Consider the following 27,284-nt stretch of genomic DNA (forward strand, 5'->3'; position numbering starts at 1 on the left):
AATTTGTCTACAAAAATTGGAACATGCATAAACATCCGCAGTCTACTTATAATCCTTATTTGTAACCAATACGATTGTACTTGATGAAATACTTGTTATTCTATGACTTTTTTTATTTTTGATTATAACAGTTATGGTCTCTGATTTTTACTAGAGGTGGGCCTGTACCCACCGGATCGGGACCTAACAATTAGTGATACTTGGATATCCGGAAATTTCGGGTACCCAAAGTCGAAGTCGAAGTGTACTAGAAATTACGATCTACTAAAAAAAAAAGTTCTAATCACTGAAACCGTGAAATAAATCGTAGAGCAAGGGTTTAATCGAAACGAACAGTTTCTGAAAAACTGCCAACCCCAGGTGTTAAACGTGTTAATTCGAAGAGAGCGCTCGATAAGAAGAGTTTCGAGGTCGGAGGTGGCTTCATTTTCCAGCTGAACTTCGGTGCGCGCGGCGCGGGCGCGGCGTAATTGCGACGCGATTTGTAATACGATCCGAAATTTATGGTTTATAATTTAGAAGACGGTGGGCGGGAGAATCCTGAATAATGCGTCGGAAGATTGGGGAGTTGTGGGCGAGGGTGGTGGATGGGTGCGAGTTCGGTTACCACGGCTAATTGGAAGAGACGGGGAGGCCTCTCGGTTCGCCGCGATAACGTTACAAGCCGGGAAGTAAGTTGGTAACGTGTCTGAGTTGGCTGGCGAGCGACATCCAGAGCGGAGCCGAGAGCAGATCGGAGCGGAACAGAGCGGAGCCAAGCAGATCGGAGCAGAAGCAGAGCTGCAGCAGGCTAGCCAGCCGGTTCCGGCCGAATCGTAAAGTAACTTCGAAGGAATTACGAGGGGACGAAGATTACTTTGCGCCCGGGTCCGCCTCGAATTTCGCCAACTTCGCCGGCCAATATAACGCATGACGAGACTGGCGAACTAACTTTGAAAAATTCCTTTTCCTCGGGAAATTACTTTCCACGCGGGGTGGCGCGCGAGCGAGCGAGCGAGCGCGTTCGCGAATATTTTAATTGCGTGTACCTGCATATTCAGCGCCGTCGTGTTCGGGGAGCTCCGTGGCCGGGAATATTCGTGACTCGTTTCCAGAAAATTTGCAAGCGGCGAAGGACCGTGGCGAGATCCCGATAACCGGAAGTTTCATTCGTTATGTGCCCGCACCCTTCGCACTCACCACCCTGGAACATTATCTACCGTCGCACGCGGAATTTCTTTCGCGACTGTGTCCGCGGACTGTTTCGCACCGACGTGCCTCTGATCGATTACGTTTGGCTTGATACATTATCATTGTGGCGGGCTGAGAATCGTGGTGGTGCAAGTCGCATACTGTTGGGCTTACTGTAGTTTCGAACCATTCGCGGAAAGAAGAATTTATTGTTGAATCGTTATTCAGTGCCTTGTGGAATTAAGTTGACAGATTTTTTCGGCTACGCTTCACTCTCATTTGTTCAAGTTTTAATATACATATATGTAGAACATGTTATCCCGAACTTCATCGCTATAGACCAAGTGTCAATTCTCTCCTGTCATAACGCGCTCATCGTTCTCCGTCTGACAAACCTTTTTTATGGTCTTACTGCCAGGTTTACTACCTCAATATATCGGTGTATGTACTCGAAACCATCAACACAGCGACTTACAAAAGCTAGTAAAACCAACGAGACTACTAATAGAAGCCTAGGCACCTATTAAGGCACACAGATTGTCAACATTTCTTCAGAACTGTCCAATAAGAACAGCTGTAACTCAGTTTAGCTGGAATTTCCCCAGTGTGTCACGATACTCTTTGTTGACCGCAGGAACCAAATCTTTCTTTATGGGTTTGCTGCGTTTATTACCTCGCTACATCGCTATCTGTGGGTACAACATACTCCCAAAGAAATACGACACATTATAGACAGACGTACGGCGTGATGACCATGTAAAATTACCTTGTGAAAGGCGGTGCTAATCACGCGAGACTTAATATGATCTCATGCTCCGTCTGGTCACCGTCGAAACCTGTCTACGTAACGCTCTTTAGCAACGTTGGTTTTTACAGGCAAATTTTTTTAATGATAATAGAAAGTGCAAGTTGAACATGTAAATTAGAATGAAAAATATGAGCTGTGCTTGCTTCAGGATCAATAGTTAATGCTATTCTATTTTTTTTACTAATCCTTTTTCAGAAGGGACACATTTTCAAACAATTTAAATGATTGGAAATACCTAAACTGGTCGTTTTTCAATATAAGGGGTTAATAATGTTTTATAGACAATAATGAACTATATATAGGTGTATTAAAAAATACGTGATTCCATTAAAAGAAAATTGGAAATGACCTTCATGTGCCTTCTACTCCTCCATCTGCAAACAATGAAACAAAATTGGACCTTGAAATTCAAGGTCGAGGGCAATTTTGCAGCAACCTTTTTTTACAGATCTTCCTTGATCCGAAGATGTTGAGGACTCTTCTTGATCAGAAGAGTTGGGAAAAATTTTATTTAAATAAAAAATTCGAATAAGGTGGGTTTAAAACAATTATGCCCACTTGGAAAAAATTCATGTCATTCGAAATTTTTATTTCAATAAAATTTATAACATGGGTTTTTCCAAATGGGTTTTAAACCCACTTTATTCGAAATTTCTATTTCAATAAAATTTGTTACATGGGTTTTTTCCAAGTGGGTTTTAAACCCACTTTATTCGAAATTTCTATTTCAATAAAATTTGTTACATGGGTTTTTTCCAAGTGGGTTTTAAAGCCACTTTATTCGAAATTTTTATTTCAATAAAATGTTTGCCCAACTCTGTATGGGGGATAGAATTTTGGGGACGCCTATAGGATAGAGTTTCGACAGTTACGGAGATAATGTTGCACTAGTAATGAGGGCGTACCGATCCAGCGATCATTTCGCAGAGATTTCGCAGAGATTTCGCAAATGAAGTGGAAAACGACGAGGATCGTATCTTCCTCGTGAGCTCATGAATTCCTGCGATTCTTTCGGTCAGGGTTAGGGAATAGTTCGAGGCAGGTGGGCGGGGTAGGGGTTATGGTGTTGGGTGGTGGTGTAGCGTTATCGGAAACCGTGCGAAATTATTTGCCAGGAAAGTCTGCAGGCAGATGTAGCGAAAGTTAGGCGAGGAACCGTTTCTATCCCCATTTCTGAGGACGACTCGTATCTCCGGGGGATCATAATTCCCACGATATCTGGGATCGTTGTCGCTCGGTCTGGGCACACACGTACACCCACGCGCACCGTATACACAGTCACGTTACGAACTTACTTCCCGAGTACTTGAAACGTTATCGTAGGGACTCGGGGAGGCCTCTTCGTTTTCCATGATGTGACTTCCGGGACAGAGCTCGTGCACGCACAACTCATCTGCGGCACCCTACGCGCAGGAATTATTCGGTTAGGGGATTCTAATTGCGGTCGCCGAAAGAATGATGGCGCCGTGATCCGTGGAATGCTATCGCACCCCTGTGGCCGACCGAGTACCATCCAGGGGGTGGTTTCTGCACAGCTCTAATGCCTGATTTGGTTGGAAACCAAGCTTTGACATTATCGAAATAAATTATTTGAAAAATAATCATTTTATTATTTGTTATAATTTATTTCGCACAAGTAACTTCAATATTGTCCGCAACTTCAAATAATGTATTACTTCTTCATCTTCTTTATTTCAAATTTTATGAAAGAAATAGTCCTCAAAATAATATACAACAAAGGGTGTGTATATACACCAGACTTGATCCTGATGATCAGGTCACCAGACAATTTTGAAGAACTTTTTAAGAAATATCTCAAAGTATTAGTTAAATAAAATAACATGTTATTTCAAATAATATTTCAAATAGTGTCATTTTAAAAATGAACAAAAGCCAGAAAGTAATTATAAAATAAAATAAGTTGTCTGAAATAATGTCTGAAACAATTCCAAAAAATAGAATAGAATCCAAAAGAAAGTGTTCCGACAATTGTAGCTGACATTTTGAGATATTTACAAAAATCTGTAAGAATTGTGCTAAGCAGCTATTAATATAAAGTGTTAACAGCGTAATTAAAATTGTATCTCCCGATGAAGTTAGTTCGCTTAACCCCTTGCCGTACAATATCGTGTCTGACTCGTGTTAAAGATTCTGAACAGACTCTAATAACTATGTGTGCTATTAGTTTCCTTTGAACTCAAATAAAATTCTACTTCAGTTCTGTTAATGTACAGCTATTGGAGAATATATGTATGTATAAGCGTGCAATAGATATAAAGTTTCTCCTTTTTTAAAAAGTTTTAATCACTGAAATCGTAAGATAAATTGCAGGACAAGGTGTTAAACACTAGATTTTGAAAGCGGAAGGTCACTATAATATGCCGCACCTTCGTTCATTTTACCTATTTAAATCTTCCAGCTTTTGAAGAACGTATTCCCCTACAGGAATCCTCTCGAGAGCATTCATGGTAGATATAGTGAGTTATTTGAAACATGCTCGAGTGGCTTCGAAGGTGATACCCTTAAGGATGTAAATGTATTATTCGCTACTCGTTACAGAGCCGTAACTTCCACCCTCTCGTCGTATCCTGAGCATGCTGGCCTTAGAAAAGTTTCATCCCTGGTCCCTTGACGATTAACATTAAAATATATTACGGCCTTCGCTCTTACGAAGTATTCTCTTCATGTAATTAACCTTTTATGAATCAATTTATTACAGAGAAAACCCTTGTTTCAAATTTACTAACATTACCAATAAATTAGAACCATAAATGCACTTTTATTTCTGAATACTACATTCCAAATAGGCAGAGATTGTTTCTTTAATTGTAGCAATGTGTCACAAATAGCGTGACACAAATATTTTGTTTATATCAAACATTGATCTTGTATGAATCAATGAATCAATTTATTATAAATAAAACCCCTGATTTGCTGATTCATAATTTATAAAACAATTACAGAAAATGAACTACTTCCTTACATCGTCATACAATTGCTTCTCAAACTTACTGCACAATTATGTAAGCTTACATACTTGTTTTTTAAAAATTGAATCCTTAAAAGAAATAGCCTTATCAACAATTTATCTTAAGAAAAAATGTATAATAATACCGAGATAGGTAAATAATTGGAGTACGAATTTTTATGCGTTTACTAAGAAATTGGCTGGGTGAAATATAAAACAGTAAAAGATTAGAAGATTCTAAAAATATTGTTACGATGTTTTCAATGTAAAAAATCTATTAAGGGATGAAAAGCATTTTTATTTTGCATAAAGATCCTTATTATCGAATAACTTAAAAAGTTGTTGTCGAATTAAAAAACGTTTCGAATAAGACTTGTTTTTTCTCAGTTGGTGTAATAAAAAAATTATGTTTCCCATTTAAAAAAGTTTGACCTTAAAATGACCTCCAACACGTTAAATAAAATTATTTAAAAAATGTACCTTTCTATAGAGAGCATTGAAACCCATACTTACATTGAAAGTATTTTTTTCTAAATACGATGGGTAAAGAAAAATTTTGGGACACCCTGTATAATAAAATATAGTTCTGTTTCATGTATCACCTAAAGAATATTGTAAACGATTGAAAGGTAAAATTACTGAATCAAAAGAAGGAGAAAAATGTTTAAACGAAGATTACAGCGAGATTAAACTAACAAACCCCCATTTTGAGTACTTGGGCAAAATTACCATCTTCTGATGGACAATCTAACCCAATAAAATCGAGCACCATCGAACTTTATTTCCCATATTGCCCGAAGCTCCCTCATCTTTCTCCGCGTTCCATTGTCCTGCCGGTTGCTGTGCACGGAACAATAAATTAATTTCCTGGACACCGGTGTCCATCCGACACCCTGCGAGCCATCGCATCGTTGATTCGCGAGCGGAGTCGAGCGCGCGACGTCGACGTCGACGGAAGGGACGACGAACGCGCTTAAAATTGATGGTTAATTCAAAACCACCGCAGGGCTGCGACTGAATTTGACCGAGGCAAATAACAGGGGGACCAGGTTGATTCGCGGCCTGCAGCTGTAAACACGAATAATGGAGAATACCGATTGGTAAATTGTGTGTTCCGGGTCGTCGGGGCTGGTTGCGAGCGCGAGCACGGCCAGGAGCAACCCCTCGCCCCCGCCCCGCCTCCCACCCCTTTCGCCAAAGCTCTTCGTGTTTTCCTGCGCCCCCATGCTCTCTGTTGCTTCTCTGCCACAGATGCACTGCGTTTCGAGCTGGCTGGACAGAACCAAAATTTTTCGAAGGGCTACGGTGAGCCTGAATTTTCGAAAATTGAAAAAATTACTGTGCCATTATGCACAATGTTATGAATGTTATGAATAGACCGCGGATTTTTTGCATTTTTAGCCGAAACGGATGGGTGTAATTTCCAGAAATAAAATTTTTACGAGAATTCACGAGTACCAATACATTTCTAACATTTTAACGAACCCCCACTGAACAGATAAATAAATTCCTGTTTCTTCTTCATCTTCATGCAAAATAAAATCTTTCTACCAAAACTGCAACAAACTGGAGGGAAATGGAAAATTTTTTTTATTCGTAATGTGTTCAATAGATTGAAAATAATAAAACAGTGGGCTTTAAATTTTTCTGATGTTTTAAATCATTGTTTTAAATTACACCTGCCCATTTTCGTCATAAACGCATAAAATCCGTATAAAAATCAATAAATAGTTACTACACCATATAGGTTTATTGGCATTTAAAAATTATTGCAAGTATTGACTTTTTTTAAACCGAATTATATATTTTTAACACAACGATAGATGAAGCTCAGCATTACTAATAAAAAGTTCAGGAAATATTTCAAACTAGCTTTTGCCCGCGGCTTCGCTCGCACAGAAAACCGTTTAATGCCCTCGGAAATTGATATTGTTTCTCCATATAAAACCTTTTAACCCCCCATTCACCCCTATAGAGTTTTAATTTTATGTCATGCCGCAATCTTAGATTTCAAAACCCCTTTTCACCCCCTTAGGAATCAATTTTTTAAAATGCCGAAACAGGTGTTTGATTAATTATATCAAAGAGCATTAAGACCAAGTATGAAGTAAATCCGACCACGAACAAAATATTCCTCATACAAACGTTGCAACCCCTTTTCACCCCCTGGGGATGGAATTTCGAAATATCCTTTCTTATCCCTTGTATAGATTATAAGGGAAACCTCTGTGCAAAATTTCAGCTTTCTAAGTCCAAGGGTTTAGCCTGGGCGTTGATAGGTGAGTCAGGACTTCGCTTTTATATATATAGATTAATCGTGAAACAGTTACGGTGGAGATCTCTGCGACAGTTACGGGGAGATCTCTGCGACAGTTACGGGGAGATCTCTGCGACAGTTACGGAAATAGTACTGTATTGGGTTGGCAAGAAAGTAATTTCGGTATTTTAAGGTGCAATAAAACCCAATTTTTATGATCGATGATATTTTGCCATCTTTCTGAAAGCTTCACAATTCTGCGTTCATAAAACTTCTGGTCGGCCAAAAACTGACCGAAGTGCGATTTCAGGACATCATTAGTGAAAGTTCATTGCTCGAATAAAAAGTATTGGGTTTCATTCCACTTTAAAATACCGAAGTTACTTTCTTGCCAACCCAATATCTACTTGCTAACATGACCGTTTTCGTTCATTCGTTGCACTGTGGCAAGTTTCGCAAATTATCTACTAGCACCGCGCAAAATGGCGAATGTCGAATGAAGGATTTCCAAAGAGCAACATTGTCAAAGAAGGTCCGTTGTTTTCTGTCGGTTGTGTCCGTCGTTGAGACAGCCTCTCCGGACCTCTCATCGATATGGAAAAGGTTGTTTCCGGGTGACCGATAAGCGGCCCGTTAAAAGCACCCCGAGATATTTATAAAGTATCCCGCGGCATCTTTTTCCGCTCGTCGCGGGTATCGAGTGGTCGATCGATCTCCGTGTTTCATGAATTATTTAACAGTCACTGCAACCTGCAACGCACGGCCCGGGCAACGTTGTTAACTTCGCCGCGGAAAAAAGCTGAGAGCGATGCGCCTCCTACGATCATCGTCGCGCTGCGACATAGTAGAACGTTAACTATACCCTCCGATCAGATCGCATAAAAAGATCGTTCATTTTACCACGCTTTTTTTTTAGCAATTTGTTGCGGGTGAACTAGATGGCATTGGACGGTTTTTATAATTTTATGATCCACTATATAAAACCGAGTACATTGGAGCACATCGTTTCTACTGCAGATATTGAAAAAATATGGAACGACAATAAACTAACAATAAGAAGACGCATAAGAGGATTGTTTAAAAGGAATAGCAATTATCTATTAACTTCCTAGCTACTGCGAGCCGCTGAAGTGTCTTCCGTCGAACAATAAGTCATGCTTTGGAGCGAAGCGCCACTAAAGTGGTTCACTTGTTGCTCACAGACCAAGTTAGCAGCATGCTATTATACTTACAGGGTGTCCCAACAACGTTGTATTTCCTTGAAGAGGGCGATTCCTAAGGTCACTTGAAATCACTTTTTCCTTTACGTAAATGTTCTCCGCGGCTTCGTTCAGGATTTATTTATGAAAAATGTGGACCAATCAGAGCGCGCCTATTACAGACGATTCGGAATCCGTCCACGGTATTGGTCCGAGTTTTTCGTTAATAACTCCTTTTAACGAAGCCGCGGAGAACATTATCGTCAAGGAAAAAAGTTCTTTCAAATAAACTTCCAGGATATACAACATTGTTGGGACACCCTATATATTCAAATAATTATAATCCTGAAGTGTGACAACAAATGGAAATCAATGAAAATATAATCCACACCAGTTTTACCTTATATTGGTGTGTAACATAATTTAGTTACACAACTAAATTAGTTATAGTTTATTAATTTTTTAAAATTTATAATTTATTTCAACTGAACTGTTCTAATTTCAACATCTTTATATTTGAAACCAAACGAAACTATGTCACAACTCAATATAAACGCAATTACGACGAAATATATAGTTATAGTTTATTAATTTTTTTAATTTATAATTTATTTCAACTAAACTGTTGAAATTAGAACATCTTTATATTTGCAACCAAACGAAATTATGTCACAACTCAATATAAACGCAATTACGACGAAATATATAGTTTAAGTCGTTGAAACATGTAATGTCGAATGACATTACTTATTTAGTTCACATGCACTTCGTGTTGGAGAAGTTCTACTCCGAAGTTCTGCTAGAAGTTCTACTGGAGCTTACAGCTTCTTAGCCGACCGCGTCGCAGCTAAAGGGCTAAGTCTAATAATAGTTGCATTGGCATAAATTTCAACAAGGAAAATGGAAACTACGTTTACCTTAATCCAATGGATTCCAAAAATTGACTTATTTGTGGGATTTGATAAAAGGGTATCCTTAACTGCAAGCGAAACGAAAATTTTGAATTAACCCCACCATTTTGTGACTTCATAGAGTGTACAAAAATAATTAAATTTGGCAGAAAAATTGTCAACATTATACAGAGTTTCCCAACTCTACCTTTCCCTTCCACGACTAATCCGATACTGGCAGAGAGGGGGTAACTGTTTTCCCTCAATTCGGGCTCTGACAGAATTGCAACAGTCAAAATGTTAATATATAATTATTTTAAATAATTTTAATTTTTATGAATTTTCTGGAAGCTGTAATTTGACGATCAATTAACTTAGAACAGGACTTGGAATTGCTTAGTCGCAGTGGCCGATTTTCGAAGGCTACGCCCCCTCGACCCGGTCGCGCGTCTCCCTTTTCTCGTGGCGGTCCTAGTTCTCCTAGGTGCCACGATTAGCGCTATGGTACGCGCCTAATTAGCTGGAGAACTATGACTGCCAGGGAAAACGAGGGGCGTGGCCGGGCCAAGAGGCGTGGCCGGGCCAAGGGGCGTGGTCGGACCGAGGGGGCGTAGCCTTTGAAAACCGGTCATCGCGAGTAAGTAATTCCGAGCCCTGACTTAGAATACCAAAAAAGTAATCTGTTGACCTAACAAAATCTTCTAACCTTGAAATGACCTTCTGTTACAGATACAGTGAGAATGCACGAAGACTCTCGAAAGCGTTCAGAGATCGACCGGCGACGCCATTGGAAACGGCAGTTTGGTGGACCGAGTACATTGGCCGAGGCAATGGCTTACCCTACGTGAAGAGTGAAGCTTCGACCATGCCCTGGTACGTTCGCAATCTCGTAGACGTCATGGCTGCATTCGCAGCTATAGGGTTCGTAACCCTCTACGTCATCTACCGAGTAGCCAAACGTCTCCTGTGCAGCGGCAAGAAGACAAAGGGCCATGCGAATCACTATGCAAACTCAAAGAAGACAAATTGACAACCGTTGCTGTTTCAACGAAATAAACATATTCATAAAATTATAGTTAAGAAATTCAAATAATAGACTTTTTAAGCAACGAGAACGTACGGTGTGGGTGTTGTGTGTACTTTTATATCGAATGGAATTGTTTGTTCTTGTGGATACTACGTTATTGTCGTGGGTATAGGCTGCTCCGAAGGGTACTGATCTTGCCCCATTCAGAGCAACGAAGCCACGCCTACTTAGACTAAATTGTGAAGGCAAGGCGAGATACATAATTGTCTATTGATAACTGAATTTAAAGATCAAACTTCCTATTATGCTAATGAGTGTGATGTTTGTTGAGCTCAGGCCTTGGACTAATGAAAGAGCCAGTTATGAGGACAGAGTGCTCCTTGGGGCACTGAACATGCTCCATTAAGATAGCAAAGGCACGCCTACTATAAGTAATTTACAAAGAAAGATCAAAATAAATAGTTTTCTATTGATAACGAATTTAAAGATCAAACTTCCTATTATACTAATGAGTGTGATGTTTGTTGAGCCCAGGCCTTGGAGTAATGAAAGAGCCAGTTACGAGGACAGAGTGCTCCTTGGGGCACTGGTCATGCTCCATTAAGATAGCAAAGGCACGCCTACTTTAAGTAATTTATAAAGAAAGAGCAAAATAAATAGTTCTCTATTGATACCGAATTTTTAATATTAAATCTCCTTTATCAACGAGTATGATATCAGTTTAGTATGATATCAGTTTAGTCTGATCTTTGCGGTACTAAAAAAGGCAATTGTGAAACCTTGCTCCATTAAAAGTAACAATGCCACGGCTACTTAGAATAATTTGTAAAGGAAAAGCAAATTACGTAGTTTTCTCTTGATACCGAATTTTAATATCAAATCTCCTTTATCAACGAGTACGAGTATGATGTCAGTTGAGTCTGATCCTTGTGATAATAAAAAAATGGCAATTGTGAAACCTTGCTCCATTAAGAGCAGCGAAGCCACGCCTATTTAGAATAATTTGTAAAGTTCAAAATAAATAGTTCCCTATTGATACCGATCGTTTAATATTCCCTTATCAACGAGTATGCTAGCAGTTGAGTCTAATCCTTGCGGTAATAAAGAAAGGCAATTGTGAAACCTTGCTCCATTAAGAGCAGCGAAGCCACGCCTACTTAGAATAATTTGTAAAGAAAGAGCAAAATAAATAGTTTTCTATTGATACCGAATTTTTAATATTAAATCTACTTTATCAACGAGTGTGATAGCAATTGAGTCTAATCCGTGCGGTAATAAAACAAGGCAATTGTGAAACCTTGCTCCATTAAGAGCAGCGAAGCCACACCTACTTAGAATAATTTGTAAAGAAAGGGTAAAATAAATAGTGTCTACTATTAATACCGAATTTTTAATATCAAAATTTCTATATTAACAAGTATTATTACTCAACGAGTCTAGTCGTTGGGTAATTAAAGAGCCTGTTGTGGGCACTGTCCTCGCTCCATTAAGAGCAACAAAGCCACGCCTACTTCGAATAATTTGCAAAGAAAAATCAAACTAAATAGTTCCCGATCGATACTGAATTTTTAAGATCAAATAGATAAATAAACATAAAATAAGAACTATTACAGTTATTGTTATTATTATCACACGGAAATATTATATGAATAGAATTAGACATACTGTGCCACATTATTTCACTTTATGCGAATATGTACGCCACGGGCATTTTGTAATGCACACCGTGATGACGATCACATCCGTCGTAGCCACTTAAAAGAGGTTAAGGATGCAGTAGAAAAAGTTTCGCCTGCAACCTTCCCCGGGGCCAGGCAATCGATGTTTCCACCGACAGGATTTCGAAGAACTTCGTACAATGACCAATCTAAAGTAGTTTTTATTCGTAGCGAGGAGACTCGACTCGGTGCTCGATAAATTAAATCATCAGCGTCCGGATCGTGCGGCGGTGTCCTAATCCTGATTACAGAACTCGAGACGGAAGTCGGGGCAATTTTCGCGGATGCTCGTTCGCATTTGCCTGTCGGCTGTTCGTGGAAAGAAGGGACGATATCGCTCTTGCTCTTCGAAGAGCGCGAGTTGGCGAGACGAGACCGACGAAAGACAGACAACGGAAAAAAGAAGACTTCGAAGGGTGGAGGAGTTGAGGGGTGAGAGTTGGAGGTAAAGAGGACCGAGTAAGGAAACGGAGGGCGCGCAGTTGGAGGGAAGGGAAACCAGTTTTGCGGGCATTACCCGGTATTTCCCAGGTGGCCGAGTCACCGACTGTGTCAACTGGCTTCTGCTCGTAACAACGGCGAAGAGAACAACGGGAACGTCGAGGACGGGCTTCGGGTGCGACGAGGTGGTTGCGTCGCGTCGGTTGTAGCTGGCGTCGCGGATGGAGGTAACGGTTCCGAGGAGCCGACGGTGTACTCGAATGCACTCGAAGACAAGCGAGGGACTCTTAAAGAAGAAGAAGGACATGCCAGACGTCTACGACGACGACGCTACCGTCAACGGCGACAACAAAGACGGATCGTGTCTACTGTCGGCAGATTAAACGCGGGGGACGGTCCCCGTCAGCTCCGCCTCCTGGTGTCGGCCTCTTTCAACGACGCAAATTTTCGCATCCGTGCCCAAGCAGCGCGAGAACCCGGGACCATCTATTAAAGACGCGCGGAAATCCCCACGCGAGATAAGCGGCAGACGTCATTGTCGTCTTAGAGCACCGCTACTATCCCACGATCGTCGGTCGAGAGCTGTCTTTAACGATCGCGATGATCGACTACCTAGCGTTATCGAGCTCGATCATCGAGCACGCGCAGGAAGAAAAGCACGATAGCTAACCTCTTGTATTAGAATAAAGTAGTATCTCCTTAGAACTGTCGCGTCGCATCGTCGGTCAAGCGACAGTTACAGTTAGACAGAGTTGGGCAAAATGTAATTTCAATTATAATTACACTTACTTACCAATTACTGTAATTTGAAATTGCACAAATAAAATTACTCGACGAATCACTGTAATTGTAATTGTGGTCCGCAATTACAATTACTGGTTGAGCCAAAGTAATTGCAATTTTATTTCTGCAATTACAAGTAATTGTAATTGGTAGTTGCAATTACTTGTAATTGCCAAAATGCCTCTAAAAAAAGTAATTAGATACCTACTCAATGGAAATGTCTAAGAACAAACAAAAAGCATATGTTACAATTACTTGAAATTGCATTAAAATTACATGAAATTGCATTAAAATTACTTGAAAATTGCATTAAAATTACTTGAAAATTGCATTAAAATTACTTGAAATTGCATTAAAATTACTTGAAATTGCATTAAAATTACTTGAAATTGCATTACAATTACTTGAAATTGCAGAAATAAAATTACAATTACATGTAATTGTAATTGGTAATTACAATTACTTTGGCTCAAACAGTAATTGTGGAAGGAGTAATTGCAATTACTTAACACGATTACAGTAATTGTAATCGAGTCAAACAATTACTTCAGTGTAATTGTTCATTTAAACCGCTAATTTTTATGTTTTGGACCATTTAACCGTTTTCTTATTATAATTATAGTTCACTTTTGCACATGTAATTGAAGATGTAATTAAATACTCTTGTAGTCAATTACCGCCCGACGTTGTAGTTGTATTTATGAAGAAATTGGCTAGGTGAAATAGAGAACAGTGAATAATTAGAAAATGCTAAACATAGTGTTATGTTCAGACTGCGGATGTTTATGCAAAATAAAAATTTTCTGCATCAATTTTAAAAAACACAGGCCAAGGAAAAAGTTCTTTCCTTCTTTAATAATTTTGGTGAGTAGGAATTGATACACTGGCGATTCTAAATTCTCTTCGCCTCTAATCTTTTTTAAATTGGACTTACCCATTTTTGTAATAAATGCATAAAATCTGCAGTCTAGTTATGTTATCCTCAGGTGTAAAAAAACTCTTAAAGGATGCTATGAATTTGTATTTAACTCCTCATGCCCACAATCGTGGCTGGACATTTTTATTTTGCATAAACATCCGCAGTCTAGTTGTAGTAGATGTGCTACATGCTTCTTTGTTTTCCATTAAAAAAAACGCTGATTTTTAAAGGAACATTTTTTTAATGAAAATAACAAGTGAAAGTTAAACATATTGAAATGAAAATTTAAATGAGCTGTGCCAGCTTCAAAGACTTAACTTAATGCTACTTTATTTCTGTTACTAGTCCTTTTTTAGAAGGGACATTTCGAAAGAATTTAAATATTTGGAAATACCTACACTGTTAGTTTTTCAACATAAACGATAAATAATGTTTTACAGGCAATCATGAACTACATAGGTGCATTAAAAAATACATGGTTCCGTAAAAAAAAAATTGGAAATGACCCGCATATCCCCTCGACTCCCCAATCTACAAAGAAACCGAAACGTAGAATCGTGTCCCCTTCGAAACCATGTAACTTCTGTTTGAAACATTTTTCAAGTTACATATTTCACATGCAAACATTGTGAAAGTGAATAAGACTATTAAGCCGGTTATTATTCAGTGAACAATGTTTTTTTTCTGTTAAATCATGATCTAAGAAATAAATGCACAATAAACTTTTCCGAGTTTTTCGTATGTCCCAATTGTACAACAAAATTTTTTTGCCAAAAACATTGTCTCCAGAAAATTGGCTGTAATTTTTTATCCGTTAAAACGCTATCATTATACTTTCCACAGGGAAAGTGTAGCTGGCAAGTATATCTTTCCAACGGTATAAAATTTTTTTGCGTAATTCTCATCCTATAAAATTTTATAGCTAAAATACAAAACGTGTCGCAACCTTTACGACAATCCCTCCCTCCTCTCGTTCCTTTTCCTCGTTCTCGCGCGACGAGAGCTTCGAAGCCGACACGTTTTCAAAGATCGTTCGCGCGATTCACTCTATAATCGCGGAATAAAATAATTTATCGACGCGAAACGGGTAAGTTTCCGCGGGAGTTCGCGAGGTACGTGGCCACGTTATCACGGCGCTCGGGAGATTTTCAATTACGTTTTCCCGGGGCCGGCGGTGTGTATGTATATAGATAAATCTTTTGAAAGTTTTCTTCGTTACCGTTGCAGAGCGCGGTGAAATATTAAACCGTTTCGCTGCGGGAGCTGCTAACGCATCGAAATATTGTTTTGCGGTCCTTTCGGTCTGTATCCGTTTCACGAGGATTGTTTCGCGGCCTGCCGAATCTTGTTAAATATTAACTCGGCGCAAGCAGTCCTGGTTTTCGGTTCCCGATATGTATACGAACACGCCTGTATCCGTGCTCGGAATGCACTCCCGAATTTTCTAACCGAACCGCTCTCCCTATGTTCACTGCGGTTCCCATCGCGCAAGGGAAACAAAATCCATTTTTTTTTTGTCCGCGAAATCCGTTTTTCTTACTGGTTTTTCGTGTTTCAATCCCGCCTCGTTCTCAAAAGGACAATATGGACGGCGATAAAATCCATTCGGTGGAAAAGTCCCTGAACACATTCATTTCGATAAAAATTTTACAAATACAAGTGTAAACTGTGTATAGTGACTCGAAATTTTTTACCATGAAATAAAACCATAAAGGTTTGTAAGAAAAAAACCGTAATCATGAAGAGGAATTGTTTAACCTTCGCAGCTATTAGCTCGGTGTGATTGTCGATTTTTAATATTTTATAAAGCAATTGACCTTCGCGAAAGAAAGTATTATAAACCGAGAATCACACCGATTGCCCGGGTCTCACCACGTGGAGGTTGCTGCTAGGGAGACCCACCCACCCACCCACTTAACACTAACCTACCAAGCCTTAAAAAATTTATTTATAAAGATAGAGACGTAAAATAAAAAATAAAATAAAAAATTCTGGAACCGGTCATTTTGACCGGTGATGGTAGGTTTAGTGTCAGTATTTCTTTAGGCCGCGCTCACAGTAGCTTCGATGTCGCACGATTCGGCCGACGTCCGACGTGTGTCTCTTTTTCGCGCGCTCGAAAAAAGAGACAGACGCGTCGGACGTCGACCAAATCGGCCGATATCGGAGCCACTGTGAGCGCGGCTTTATCGGCCCACCCGACGGACAATGAAAAGTTTCCAAAATTACAAAATATAAAAAAAATCCCATTTTGTATACATATATACCCTGCCTAATACACATTTGACAGGGTTCTATTTTTGACCACTGTACAAACGAATATGTAGCAAGAAGGGCCTGATTACGAGCCTACCCGTCCGACCCCCTAAATCGTCTTTATTTGAATTTATTTTCTCTTTATTTATTTATTTTATTTTATTTATTTATTTTCTGATTTTCTCTTATATTTAACCTTTTTGCATATTTTTAATTCATTTTTGTCACTTTTAGTGATTTTGTCGTATATAGGTAAAAATTGTTAATTTTGTTTAATCCTTTGTTGTGTAGAAAATGCATAGGAATTACATAAAAAATCACAAAGTTTTTCATGTTTACTTTCACATTTTGGTTTACACTTTGTGATTTTTTATCAAATCCCCATGTATTTTGTAACTCAATATTTTATATTTTGTGTGTATGTATGTGTGTGTGTGTGTGTATAAGTGTCTACAAGGTAGCTAACCCAATTTTTTGCTGAAATAAAAACACAGTTGATTAAATGGAATATGCAACGAAAACGACGAACAATACCACATGCCCCCATACACAGATAATCTACAGAAACAATACATCTACGACAATCACAAACTATTACGTTGAAGACGTCTGAATCGTTGAAGTTTCCAGTGTTTCCTCTTCGCTGTTTTAATAAACAAACGATCTGGAACAAACTTAATTTTGAATTAGCACACAAAAAAAATTTAAAAAAAAAGAAACACCTTTGACATACAATTGTCCACTCGATGTATCCTTCAAACAAAGCCGCGAGTGGACCATTTTCTCGCAACGCTAATTTACAAAGGACGTATTGGACGTCCCGGAAAAAACAAGCGCGACCAGTGCATTATCATTCGTGATGTTAATTTAATAGATATGTACAAAATCAAAAATTCCCGTGCACTTTAATATTCATACGCAACTCTACAGGAAATCTTCATGGGCCGCCATCTTATTTGTCTTACCTCAGGGACCAAGTATCTGAAACAAATCTTGGGTTAACACATAAAAAAAAAATAAAGAAAGATAAATATTCAGAACAGTTGTCCACTCGACATATTTCAAACAACGCGCGAGAGTGGACCATTTTTGCGCAACGCTACTCTACAAAGTGTGCAATGAACATCTCAAAACAACGCGAGCAGTGCATTCTCTACCGCGACGCTAAATTTGATCAAAAACGAAAAACTCCCGTGCACTTTCGTTTCTTTTTACGCCACCCTAAATGGAAACGCGAGTAGCCATTTAAATTTATAGGGGGGAGTCAAGCCGAATCAATCTTTCGCAACGCTAATCTACAAATAATAAAAAATAAATATCTTATTGAAAACGCGAACAGTGCATCATTTGTCGCAACACTATTTTATTAAATTCGGTATAAAAAGCTCCCGTGCACTTTAATTTCTTTTTACGCAAATCTAAGGGAAAAGCAATGGCTACGAGTATGTAGGGGTAGCCACACCGGCTGGGAGTAATCAGAAACAGTCATATGAGGGTGCAGTGTGGCATTTTATTTATCGCAACTCTAAAAGGCGGGATTTTCTAGTATTTGCATATTGGAAAACTTTTACATTAAACGATTCGATTGAGTTCTGTGAACTCTGACCGTAAACGCGAGACTATACTTCGCGACTTCGAGTATTATAATAGATTCGGACATTGCAGAAACCAGTTTTGCAGGGCGCGATGAAAACTAAATTCCGTCGACAAAGCTACTGCACGAAACGTAAAGATACCCCGTCTTTTACCTTGCGGGCCGACGAGGCGTTCGATACGTTGTACATACACGGTATGTATGTCTATTAACGCGATCGAACCACTACGTTGTGGGGGGTTAGTCCAAAAAATAAACATGCTGGTGAAACGCAGTGATACGTTCCCTGCATTTAACGCTCACACACCGGCAAATGGCTAAAGGCACACGTCGCTACGTTCAGGTAAACTACAGTGTTTTCCGTCATCGTAAGTCACGCCCAACACCATGGCTTGCACCGAATTAGATGCTAATACGATGCTCACCATGGCATTGTCGTGCATACCGCCACAGGTGACGTAACTTAATACGTCTTCTTTTTGCGTACGGTATTGTCGAACGACAGCGGAAACACTTGTTCCATTGCTGGAACGGCAAACGAGTCGTGTGTTATGGCACACCGCGGGGAGTTGAACGTGGCAACGTGCACCGTGATTTTGCGCTAACTGCTTACGGCAATTTGGCCTCGGAACGTACCAATACGTTTCTACTCTACGTAGTGGTCCCTACTCTACGTAGTGGTCCGGTGGACGTATGCTCCACATTTGTACGGTATCAAAAAAGTAATATCCAAATAATATACACATTTGGATATCCATAAAATGTCTGAAAAATGTTCCATGCTCCGAACGCGACTGGGCCTGCAATGTCAGTCCTCTATTCACTACTCTAATACGAGATCGCGACTCTTGTAATTAAATCTGATCTTCTAGAGAGGTGCGTTTTCCAATATGCGTTTACTTTAATCCCGCCTTAAAACAACGCGTTGGTACTTTTCGCGACACTAAAGCAATCGCGACAACAAATTCTCGCAACGCTAATTCGCTAATTCGTTCTATTAATTCATTCGCGGCATGCATTATAAATGGCAAAGTCTACTAGTGGAGAGGACCGGTTCCTCCACTATTCCTCTTTGCCATTGTCAAAAACGGTAATTAAGCAAATCCTAGTCTAATCGAAATGAAGTAGAGGCGAGGCAAGATAGCTAGCGACTGGGTTTCCAGGCCCATAGGATCAACCCCGGATCCAAACGCAATGACACCATCCACCTGCCTGGACGTCGTAACGCCAGGACAGATGCGCCCCTTCGCTCAAAACGTTATTCCAACTGGCGAGTATACACTCCACGAGCTGGCCGCTTTGAGTATAGACCGAAGTCTAGTAACGCTGACTTTATTAGCCAGAGATGGTGCCACGCGGTCATGTGCTGCGAGGTCACCCCTACTTGAAGAGTAGGTGCGGACCTCCACTAATCTCGTCCCAGACATTCTCTACTTCAATTTCGATTTCCACAAATACTACGCTACTTCAACCCGTTATTATTCTCTCGCAACTCTAATCGAAATCGCGGATGCCTACACCACACCCGGCAGCCGTTTCGACTGCGACCACTTCTTCAGTGGTCCGTTGCAGCTGGAGCATGGGCGCCTGAAATGTCGAAAGACTCAAATACAAACGCGATCCTTTTGCTGCGCAACGCTAATTCAACGAACAGAGAGAATTAAACTTTTATAAAATTCTTATATTATATCTTAAATATTTCTTCAAGCAAAAATAAAAGTGAAATGTAATTAGAATCGCGAATATTTCATTCGCAACGCTAAAATTAAAGAATCTATATTGAAATGTATGAAAATCGCGAATATTTCCGCAACACTAACTTCGATCTCTGTTCACAATCGACTAATGCAATACCCGTGGTTTTTTTCGTAACGCTATTTCAATCGCGGACGTGCCCATCTCCGCTGATCGTTGGGGCGGCGAGGCCTGCCCATGTGTACAACTAACTACTTCTACTACTACTTCTACAGACGAGTACAGCGACAAGGTAGAAATAAATGAAATGACTTCGCATCCGAAGATGCGAGGCCATTGTAGTTGCCCTCTTGAGCGACAGTTTGTCGGGGCCACTTCGGCATATAGCCTCTTCTTTTTCTTCGGCGGTCCGCCAAACAACTGAAACCCTAAACGTGCTCACAGGGGAAACGATCGACGACTATCGAAACGAATCACAAGTTTCAAGAGAAGCCGATCGTTCCGCTGGTGCAATCGAGCAGGTGCGCAACGTTTCGAGACCCTAATCCGCGCGCGTTCGCGTCCGCGTCCGCGAAAGCTACGCGAGCTGGAAGAATCGAGCACGAAGCATCCATTCGAACGTCATGCCTCGTTCGATTTAGCTTCGAGACGAGACTTCCAGCTCTTCCGGTGACTGACTACCGTGCGAATCGCGGCCTACCCGAAAGAGAAAACGGTAGCCAGCCCCGGCCCCTACCTACTTAAAACGAACAGTCACACCAAGAAGGTAAGCTACCTACCTACCTAGCCCTATATTTAAAAAGTAGCAAAAGACACAAGCTCTCAAACACATTCACAACACGATCTCCACACAGACGCCAGGGTGCAATATCCTAACACCTAGAGAGAACGTCCCGGGACGCCTCCGACACCCTAACGTTCAAATCTCACACAAGCACACTCTAAGGTACGTACCAGTTTTCCTGAAATCGACTGACAATGGCCGTGATCATTGCGAAATAAATCGATAAATCGAAATGACAGCTGAATTAACTCTGAATTAAATTACATGTAATTCTGAATATTACACGTTGTTTTTAATGAATTGAGAAAATTACTACACATATTACACGAAGATCCATGTAGCATGTCACAGATCAACAGGAATATGTGCTACTGATTCTAGTTTAAAAAATCGACGCAATTCCACTGCCTATCAACACACACACACACAAGTGGAAAATATGTCGTGCACGATACACTAACCACTGTCAGTCGCCACACATATTATTACAACAATATTCCATGTGCTCGTTGCTCTCACCCTCCCGAGTAGCGCCTGGGCACGCGAGAGGATTCGAGCAACGAACAGGGAATCTTAATATCCTGAAAATCCTAACTAAAAGAATTCGTTAGATTTTGTACGAGCTAATATTCTTGTATTCTTGTATAATGGTTCTATTTTGAATTCAACATTTAATATGAAGTTACAAAACACATATTTAATTATGGAATGAATTCTTTAAATTCTTTAAATTCTTTAAGTTCTTTAGTAAAATGAACTCTTTAAATTGTTTAATGAATTTTAATCTTTATAAAAATATTTAAAAACCCTCGGACGACCCTATAGACGAAGCAAAATTTCGAAATAGTGGAAAAAAATAGTTTACTAAATATAAAGTACTAGTGGAAGTAATATGTATAGGTTAATTTGCTTCGTCTAAAGAATCTATCCGTCGCGATTCGTCTTTTTGTACGTGATATAAACTGTTTTCGAGCAATTTAAAGTAATTTTAAAATACAAACAATTATCTTGACGATTAAAAGTGATTAGTGAGTGTGTTCCAAATTACGGAAGATTTTTATCTTTCCGCAAATTGGAGATTCAATATATTATTGAAATTATTTATATTTATAGAAAAAAAAACGCGACGTACAAAAAGACCCTACCTAGCTAAGAAACAGATCATGTACTACCCGTGGAAAACGCCTGGCGTTTTCCACGGTCACTGACTCGTCAAAATATACTACGCAAGAAAAATAGAATAATAAAAAAACTATTGTTTATTGACTCACTACTTGTTGGAGGGATGAGAAGCTGCGTTAGAGTCCTGAAATCAAAAAATAAAACAAAAGATATTAAAATCGATTCGTAAAATTCCATTGGGATATGAAAAGATTTTAATTTAAATACTATTTAAATGATTTTCGAAATAAGAAGTGTAGGTGGTACAATTTGTTATTAATGCTTTGAAAAGAAAATGTTGAATAATAAAGATTAATTATTAAGATATCTCTCGATACTTACATCTCTCCCCCTTGAAGAAAGCACGACACGTTGCCCTCGATCTCAGCTATCGATGTCGTCTTTGGTAATAATCAAGGTGCGTCGCCTCAGGCATCCAGGTTGGCAGCTTGGAAGTTTTCTGTACCCTTAGGGTTCTATAACAGAAAGAACAAATTCATTTAATTTCAATCGACCGAAAGTGAATTAATAATTCGTGATTATTAATTTTTTATTATTAATTTAAGAAGATAATGTTCAATAACAAAGTTTAATTGGTTTATAATGGTACTCACCGTCCTCTCCTGCTTGAAGAAAGAACAATTCGTTGCGCCTCGATCTCGACTATCGATACAGTCGTTGGATCGATGCATTCTTTCCCCTCACTCTCTGTGTGTAACGGAAAAAATAAATTCTATTTATTTAATAGGAATATATTAGGAAATAATATTACGAAATAAATAATTCAAGTTGAACATAGAATCCAAATTAATTTGAATGAAAATTAAATAAACGATTTCTATCGCACGAAACGAATTTAAATACAATTAATCGTCACAACGCGAAAGTAATTTGATCTGAATGAATTAATTTGAACTGAAATGAAATAAGCTCGACTCCTATTGCACGATAAAATTCAAATGGCAAATTCGATTTAATTCAATCGATCAACCGTCAAACAATAAATCCGAATCAATAGAAAATGGAAAATAAATCGTTCAAGTTGAATGTAAAATCAAAATTAAATAAACTTGATTTCTATCGGAGGATGAGACACAAATGACAAATTCGATTGAATTCAATCGATCAACCGTCAAACGATAAATTCGAATTAATAGAAAATAAGGTTATCGTGTACCTCAGAAATTAGAAATTGTTACCTCTTTCTTATGTAATTCTGTAGATTTTTGCGAGAAAATGTCAAAAGTCCAAGTTTCAATCCTACGAGATCAATGGTTCCAAAATGTATGCTTGTTTAAACAGTTTAAACTTGAGCGATTCGAACCGTCGTTGACAGTTGACAGGTGAATGCACCGCCATGTTGGCATGTACTCAATTTCGCGGGTCGTCTAACGAACGAAGCCGGTTACACAAGCAAACTTTGAAACTTGAATTTTTAGCATTTTCCCGCCAGAATGTACAGAATTTAATAAGGAAAATTCTTCCATTTCTGGTTACCAAACGTACAGTACAACCAAAAATTCATTCAACTTGAATGTAAAATCAAAATTAAATAAACGATCTATTGCACGATAAAACACAAACAACAAATTCGTTAAAATTGAACCGATCGTCACGACGCAAGAGTAAATTATCGCGAGAAGGCAACATGATTCAAGAATAAATTTAAATCGATAAAAACTAAATAAATCGCATGAACACAGAATTAGTTTTAATACAAATTAAGGTAAATAATCGTGAATTGAATTTCCGCGAGGCAACACGGAAACGGTACGCACCATGTAACGGTCTCTACTTCGCGTCTTCTTCTTTCAGCGTCTCAATAACAAATAACGCGGTTGACAAGGCCAGGGGGAGGCTCCGAGATGACCAAACGTACGTTCGTTCACTTTGACTTTCGCGTGTGGCTTATATTATGAAGCCATGGTCAGATCCTTGCTACCGAATGTCACCGAATGGGGATCGACAATTGCCGAAGAAGCACTACATACAATACAGTCAATGCAACCACTATACATATAAACTTTGTAACTACCCGCAATAAAAAAATTAAAAGGTTTAACTACCTACATGCTATTGAATTTAATGAGAGGGCACAATAAAAAAACATCAACACTACTTCCCATGTCGAAAAAATATTGGAGTCCTCCCATATTACAGTATTGCTCTGAGAATCCTTTTTATTACGTCATAAAAATTGTCATGAAATACTCTGAGAGAAAGAGAGGGGACACACGACATCCTACTATTTTAATTCGTGACAAACTAATTTGCGATTAACTTTTTAATGAACCCACGGTAAATTGATAATTTTAAGAGAAAATGTTCAATAAGAAAGTTTTATTGGAAGATAGTTGGTACTTACATCTTCTTCATCTTGAAGCACGATACGTTGTCTCTCGATCTAGGCTATCGATATGATCAATGGATGGATGCTTTTCCCTTGGGCCCTGCAACAGAAAAAAATATTCATTTAATTTAATTCGATCAACCGTCAAACAATAAATACGAATTAATAGAAAATAAATCGTTCAAGTCGAATGTAGAATCAAAATTAATTTGAACTAAAATTAAATAAGCTTGGCTTCTATTGCACGATAAAATTCAATTGGCAAATTCGATTCAATTCAATCGATCAACCGTTAAACGATAAATTCGAATTAATGAAAGTTAAGAGGTTAACGTGTACCTCCAGAAACCAGAAATTTTTACCTCTTTATGTAATTCTGTACAATTTGCGAGAAAATGTCATAAGTGCCAGTTTCAATCCTATGAGATCAGTAGTTCAAAAATCTATGCGTGTGAAAACTTTTGAGCTATTCAAATCGTCGTTGACAGTTGACAGGTGAATGCACCGCCATGGTGTGTACTCAGCTTCGCGCGTCGTCTAACGAGCAAAGCCGCTAGATGGCAGCACAAGTAAATTGAAACTTGAATTTTTAGCATTTTCGCGCCAAAATTTACAGAATCAAATAAGAGAAATTGCTCCATGTCTGGTTGCCGAACGTACAGTGCAGCCAATAAATCATTCAAGTTGAATGTAAAATCAAATTTAAATAAACTAGATTTCTATTGCACGATAAAACACAAATAATAAATTCGTTTACATTTAACAGATCATCGTGACGCAAGAGAAAATTATCGTGGAAGGGCATCGACACGATTCGAGACAAAATTTAGATCGGTAGAAAATAAATAATTCACTTAAACACAGAATTAATTAATAAAATTAAACAAGAAAAAGGTACGTACCACGTAATAATCACATTATTGCGACGAACTCCTGTGCATACACCTTCTGCGTCTTGATAACAAATAACGAGGGGGACACGAACACAGAGTTACACTGTCTTCGATGTGCATGCGCGAGAAATCTTGCACAATATCTCAGCACTGATTGGGACCCGAGTGTAGGGGAGAGGAGAGGATTGGCCCATCGCGTCGTCGATTCAGTATGGTGGGGGCCCCCGCGATCGAGAACACGGTTGACAACTGCGTTGCACGAAAAATGCCTTTCGGAACAACACATGACGTCACACGTTCCGAGAACACTGTCCCCACTAACCTACCAATAAACAAGGTGACTACGTGATTATTTGTATGTATAGTGACGTTATGATTCGTAGTGTGAACCGCTTCTGTGTACGATTGAGAAGTGAAAGAAAACGCCAGCTTCTAGAAAATTGTGCACGATTTGAAGAGAAAGTTTCGAGCTAATTTTAGTGTGTGTTCTTATTGGAATTTTCGAACGTTTGAGTGTTCAAGTTGAAGATGGAGGATCGCACTTTGTGATAGGAGCATCTGTGTTTACAAGAAGTGTCAAGACGTCAGCTTGAACAAAAGTGACTCGAGGTAAGTGCTACTTGCTTGTCGATTTTTACACTAACCATACCGGCTACAAAATGTGTCGGATATAGTGTTTTATAAAAATTACAAGACTGAATCTATATAGGTCTTTCACAATTTTTATAACAATACGTGATTGAATAAAGAAATTTATTGAAGAATTTCTGGTGTGTGTGTGTGTGGAAACATCTTTATAAATTCTATAATTAAAAAATAAAAAATGTGAAATCGGTCATTTGACTGGTCGTGGTACGGTTTGTGTTAATGACCATAAATTATGGATAGACAGATGTTAACCTTCACTCTGCGTACTTACATACATATCGCACCCCCGCAAGAACAGTGACACAAGTCAAATAATGGCAATTTTGAGGTTATGTCATTGAACAATATGTAGAAGTTTTATAGTATTCTTTAAGTTGATTTTTCTTAAATGCTGCATTTTTGAGTTGTGTCACCTTTCTTGCAATAATGTTAACCCTGTACTGGAGTGAAATTATAACCCATGCATGTTTTCACTGCAAAATGTAAAGAAAAAACTTTGACTAAAACATCGACAAAACTTGAACTTTGAATAAATAACAATTCTAAATAAATAAAAATAATAAATTTAATAATTTCTATTTTGTTAATCATGTTTGAAATTCGTTACAGATAGCATTTTATGTAAATAACGTTTTATGTACGTTTTCATTAGTCTGGTGTGCGTATACACCTCTATTACATACACTAATATTCGGACACTCTTAAAAACACCATAACTTTTTTAATATTGTAATATACGACTTGAAATTTACGAAGAAGTTAGAACAATTGGTTTGCTACACAACGTGACAAAAATTTTTGAAAGAAACTGCAAGTTGTCGGAATTGCAGAGAAAATACTAAAAGTTGCATTTTTCAACTTTTATATGTGGGCTTATATGGAAAATTTAGAAAACACGTTTCGTAGATCTGTATCAATTAAACATATTCTGAAAATTTCATCAAAATCGGTCGACGTTGTAATGAGCTACAAACGTTTAAAGATGGTAAAAATTGCAGTTTTTCATGATATTCGGCCTCCAACTGCAGTAATTCTAAGGATTCTTAAATCTTTCCAGCATCAACCGATTTCTATGAAACTTTCACAATGCATATAATTGATACAGATCTACAAAAAGTATTTCTAAAAATTTCAATATAGGCCCGCATAAAAAAGTTGTAAAATGCAACTTTTAGTATTTTCTCTACAATTCCGTCCAAATGCAATTTTTGAAAAAATTTCTTGTCACATCCTGTAGTAAACTAGTTGCTCTGGCTTCCCAAAAAAGTTCAAATCGCGTAGTCCAATATTAAAAAAGTGATGGTGTTTTTAAGAGTGTCCGAATATTAGAGTGGGAGTCACTGTATATGCGGAGTGAAGGTTACAGTAAAAAAGAAGGTTAATACGACTACAGTACTTTCTAAACGTTTATCAATGCCAAAATTCTCGATATTAATGTGGAATTTAATATAAATATATAATTATAACAAGCATTTAAAAATGAACATTTTGTGAATATGATTTTCGATCGGAAAAATTACTTTCGTGAACCCTGCCGAATCTATTTAATATTTCTAGAAAAATTTTTTTATGGAGAGCATTCTTTTACCTTGAAAATGCATACCTCAAATTTAGGATTACAGTTCGTTATTTATTAAATAAGTAATTTTTAATTGACTAATGAGAGAAAATTGTCGAAGTTATTTTCCTTTGAATATCTTTAGAGTTCTAAATATGTAGTTGA

General features: G+C 38.5%; 2 protein-coding genes and 1 long non-coding RNA gene across 6 annotated transcripts in view; 2 read left to right on the forward strand and 1 right to left on the reverse strand.

The window, feature by feature from the left end:
- LOC143217189 (UDP-glucosyltransferase 2-like) overlaps positions 1–11,330 on the forward strand; it is a 71,766-nt gene extending 60,436 nt beyond the window's left edge. Inside the window, exon 5 of the mRNA XM_076441119.1 lies at positions 10,022–11,330. Within this exon, the coding sequence (XP_076297234.1) occupies positions 10,022–10,322 (301 nt within the window). The 3' untranslated portion in view covers positions 10,323–11,330. The remainder of the gene's footprint in view (positions 1–10,021) is intronic.
- Positions 11,331–16,092: 4,762 nt separating this feature from the next.
- On the reverse strand, positions 16,093–26,272 carry LOC143216933 (uncharacterized). Of its 2 annotated transcripts, none has more exons than XR_013010682.1 (5): positions 24,923–26,272; positions 24,036–24,112; positions 22,285–22,378; positions 22,013–22,146; positions 16,093–21,815 (listed from the first exon to the last, which is right to left on the reverse strand). It is a non-coding gene; the product is annotated as an uncharacterized LOC143216933 (long non-coding RNA). The 2 variants fall into 2 exon arrangements; XR_013010681.1 differs by having other exon boundaries at positions 24,036–24,120.
- LOC143216928 (uncharacterized) overlaps positions 22,321–27,284 on the forward strand; it is a 112,968-nt gene continuing 108,004 nt past the window's right edge. For 2 of the 3 annotated variants that reach the window (XR_013010676.1, XR_013010677.1), the window contains exon 1: positions 22,321–25,522. The gene's annotated coding sequence lies outside the window, so the exon portion shown is untranslated. The remainder of the gene's footprint in view (positions 25,523–27,284) is intronic. The other variant, XM_076440511.1, reaches the window with a different exon arrangement.

Source organism: Lasioglossum baleicum, chromosome 16, assembly GCF_051020765.1.
Source record: "Lasioglossum baleicum chromosome 16, iyLasBale1, whole genome shotgun sequence".
In the NCBI taxonomy this organism is placed as follows: domain Eukaryota; kingdom Metazoa; phylum Arthropoda; class Insecta; order Hymenoptera; family Halictidae; genus Lasioglossum; species Lasioglossum baleicum.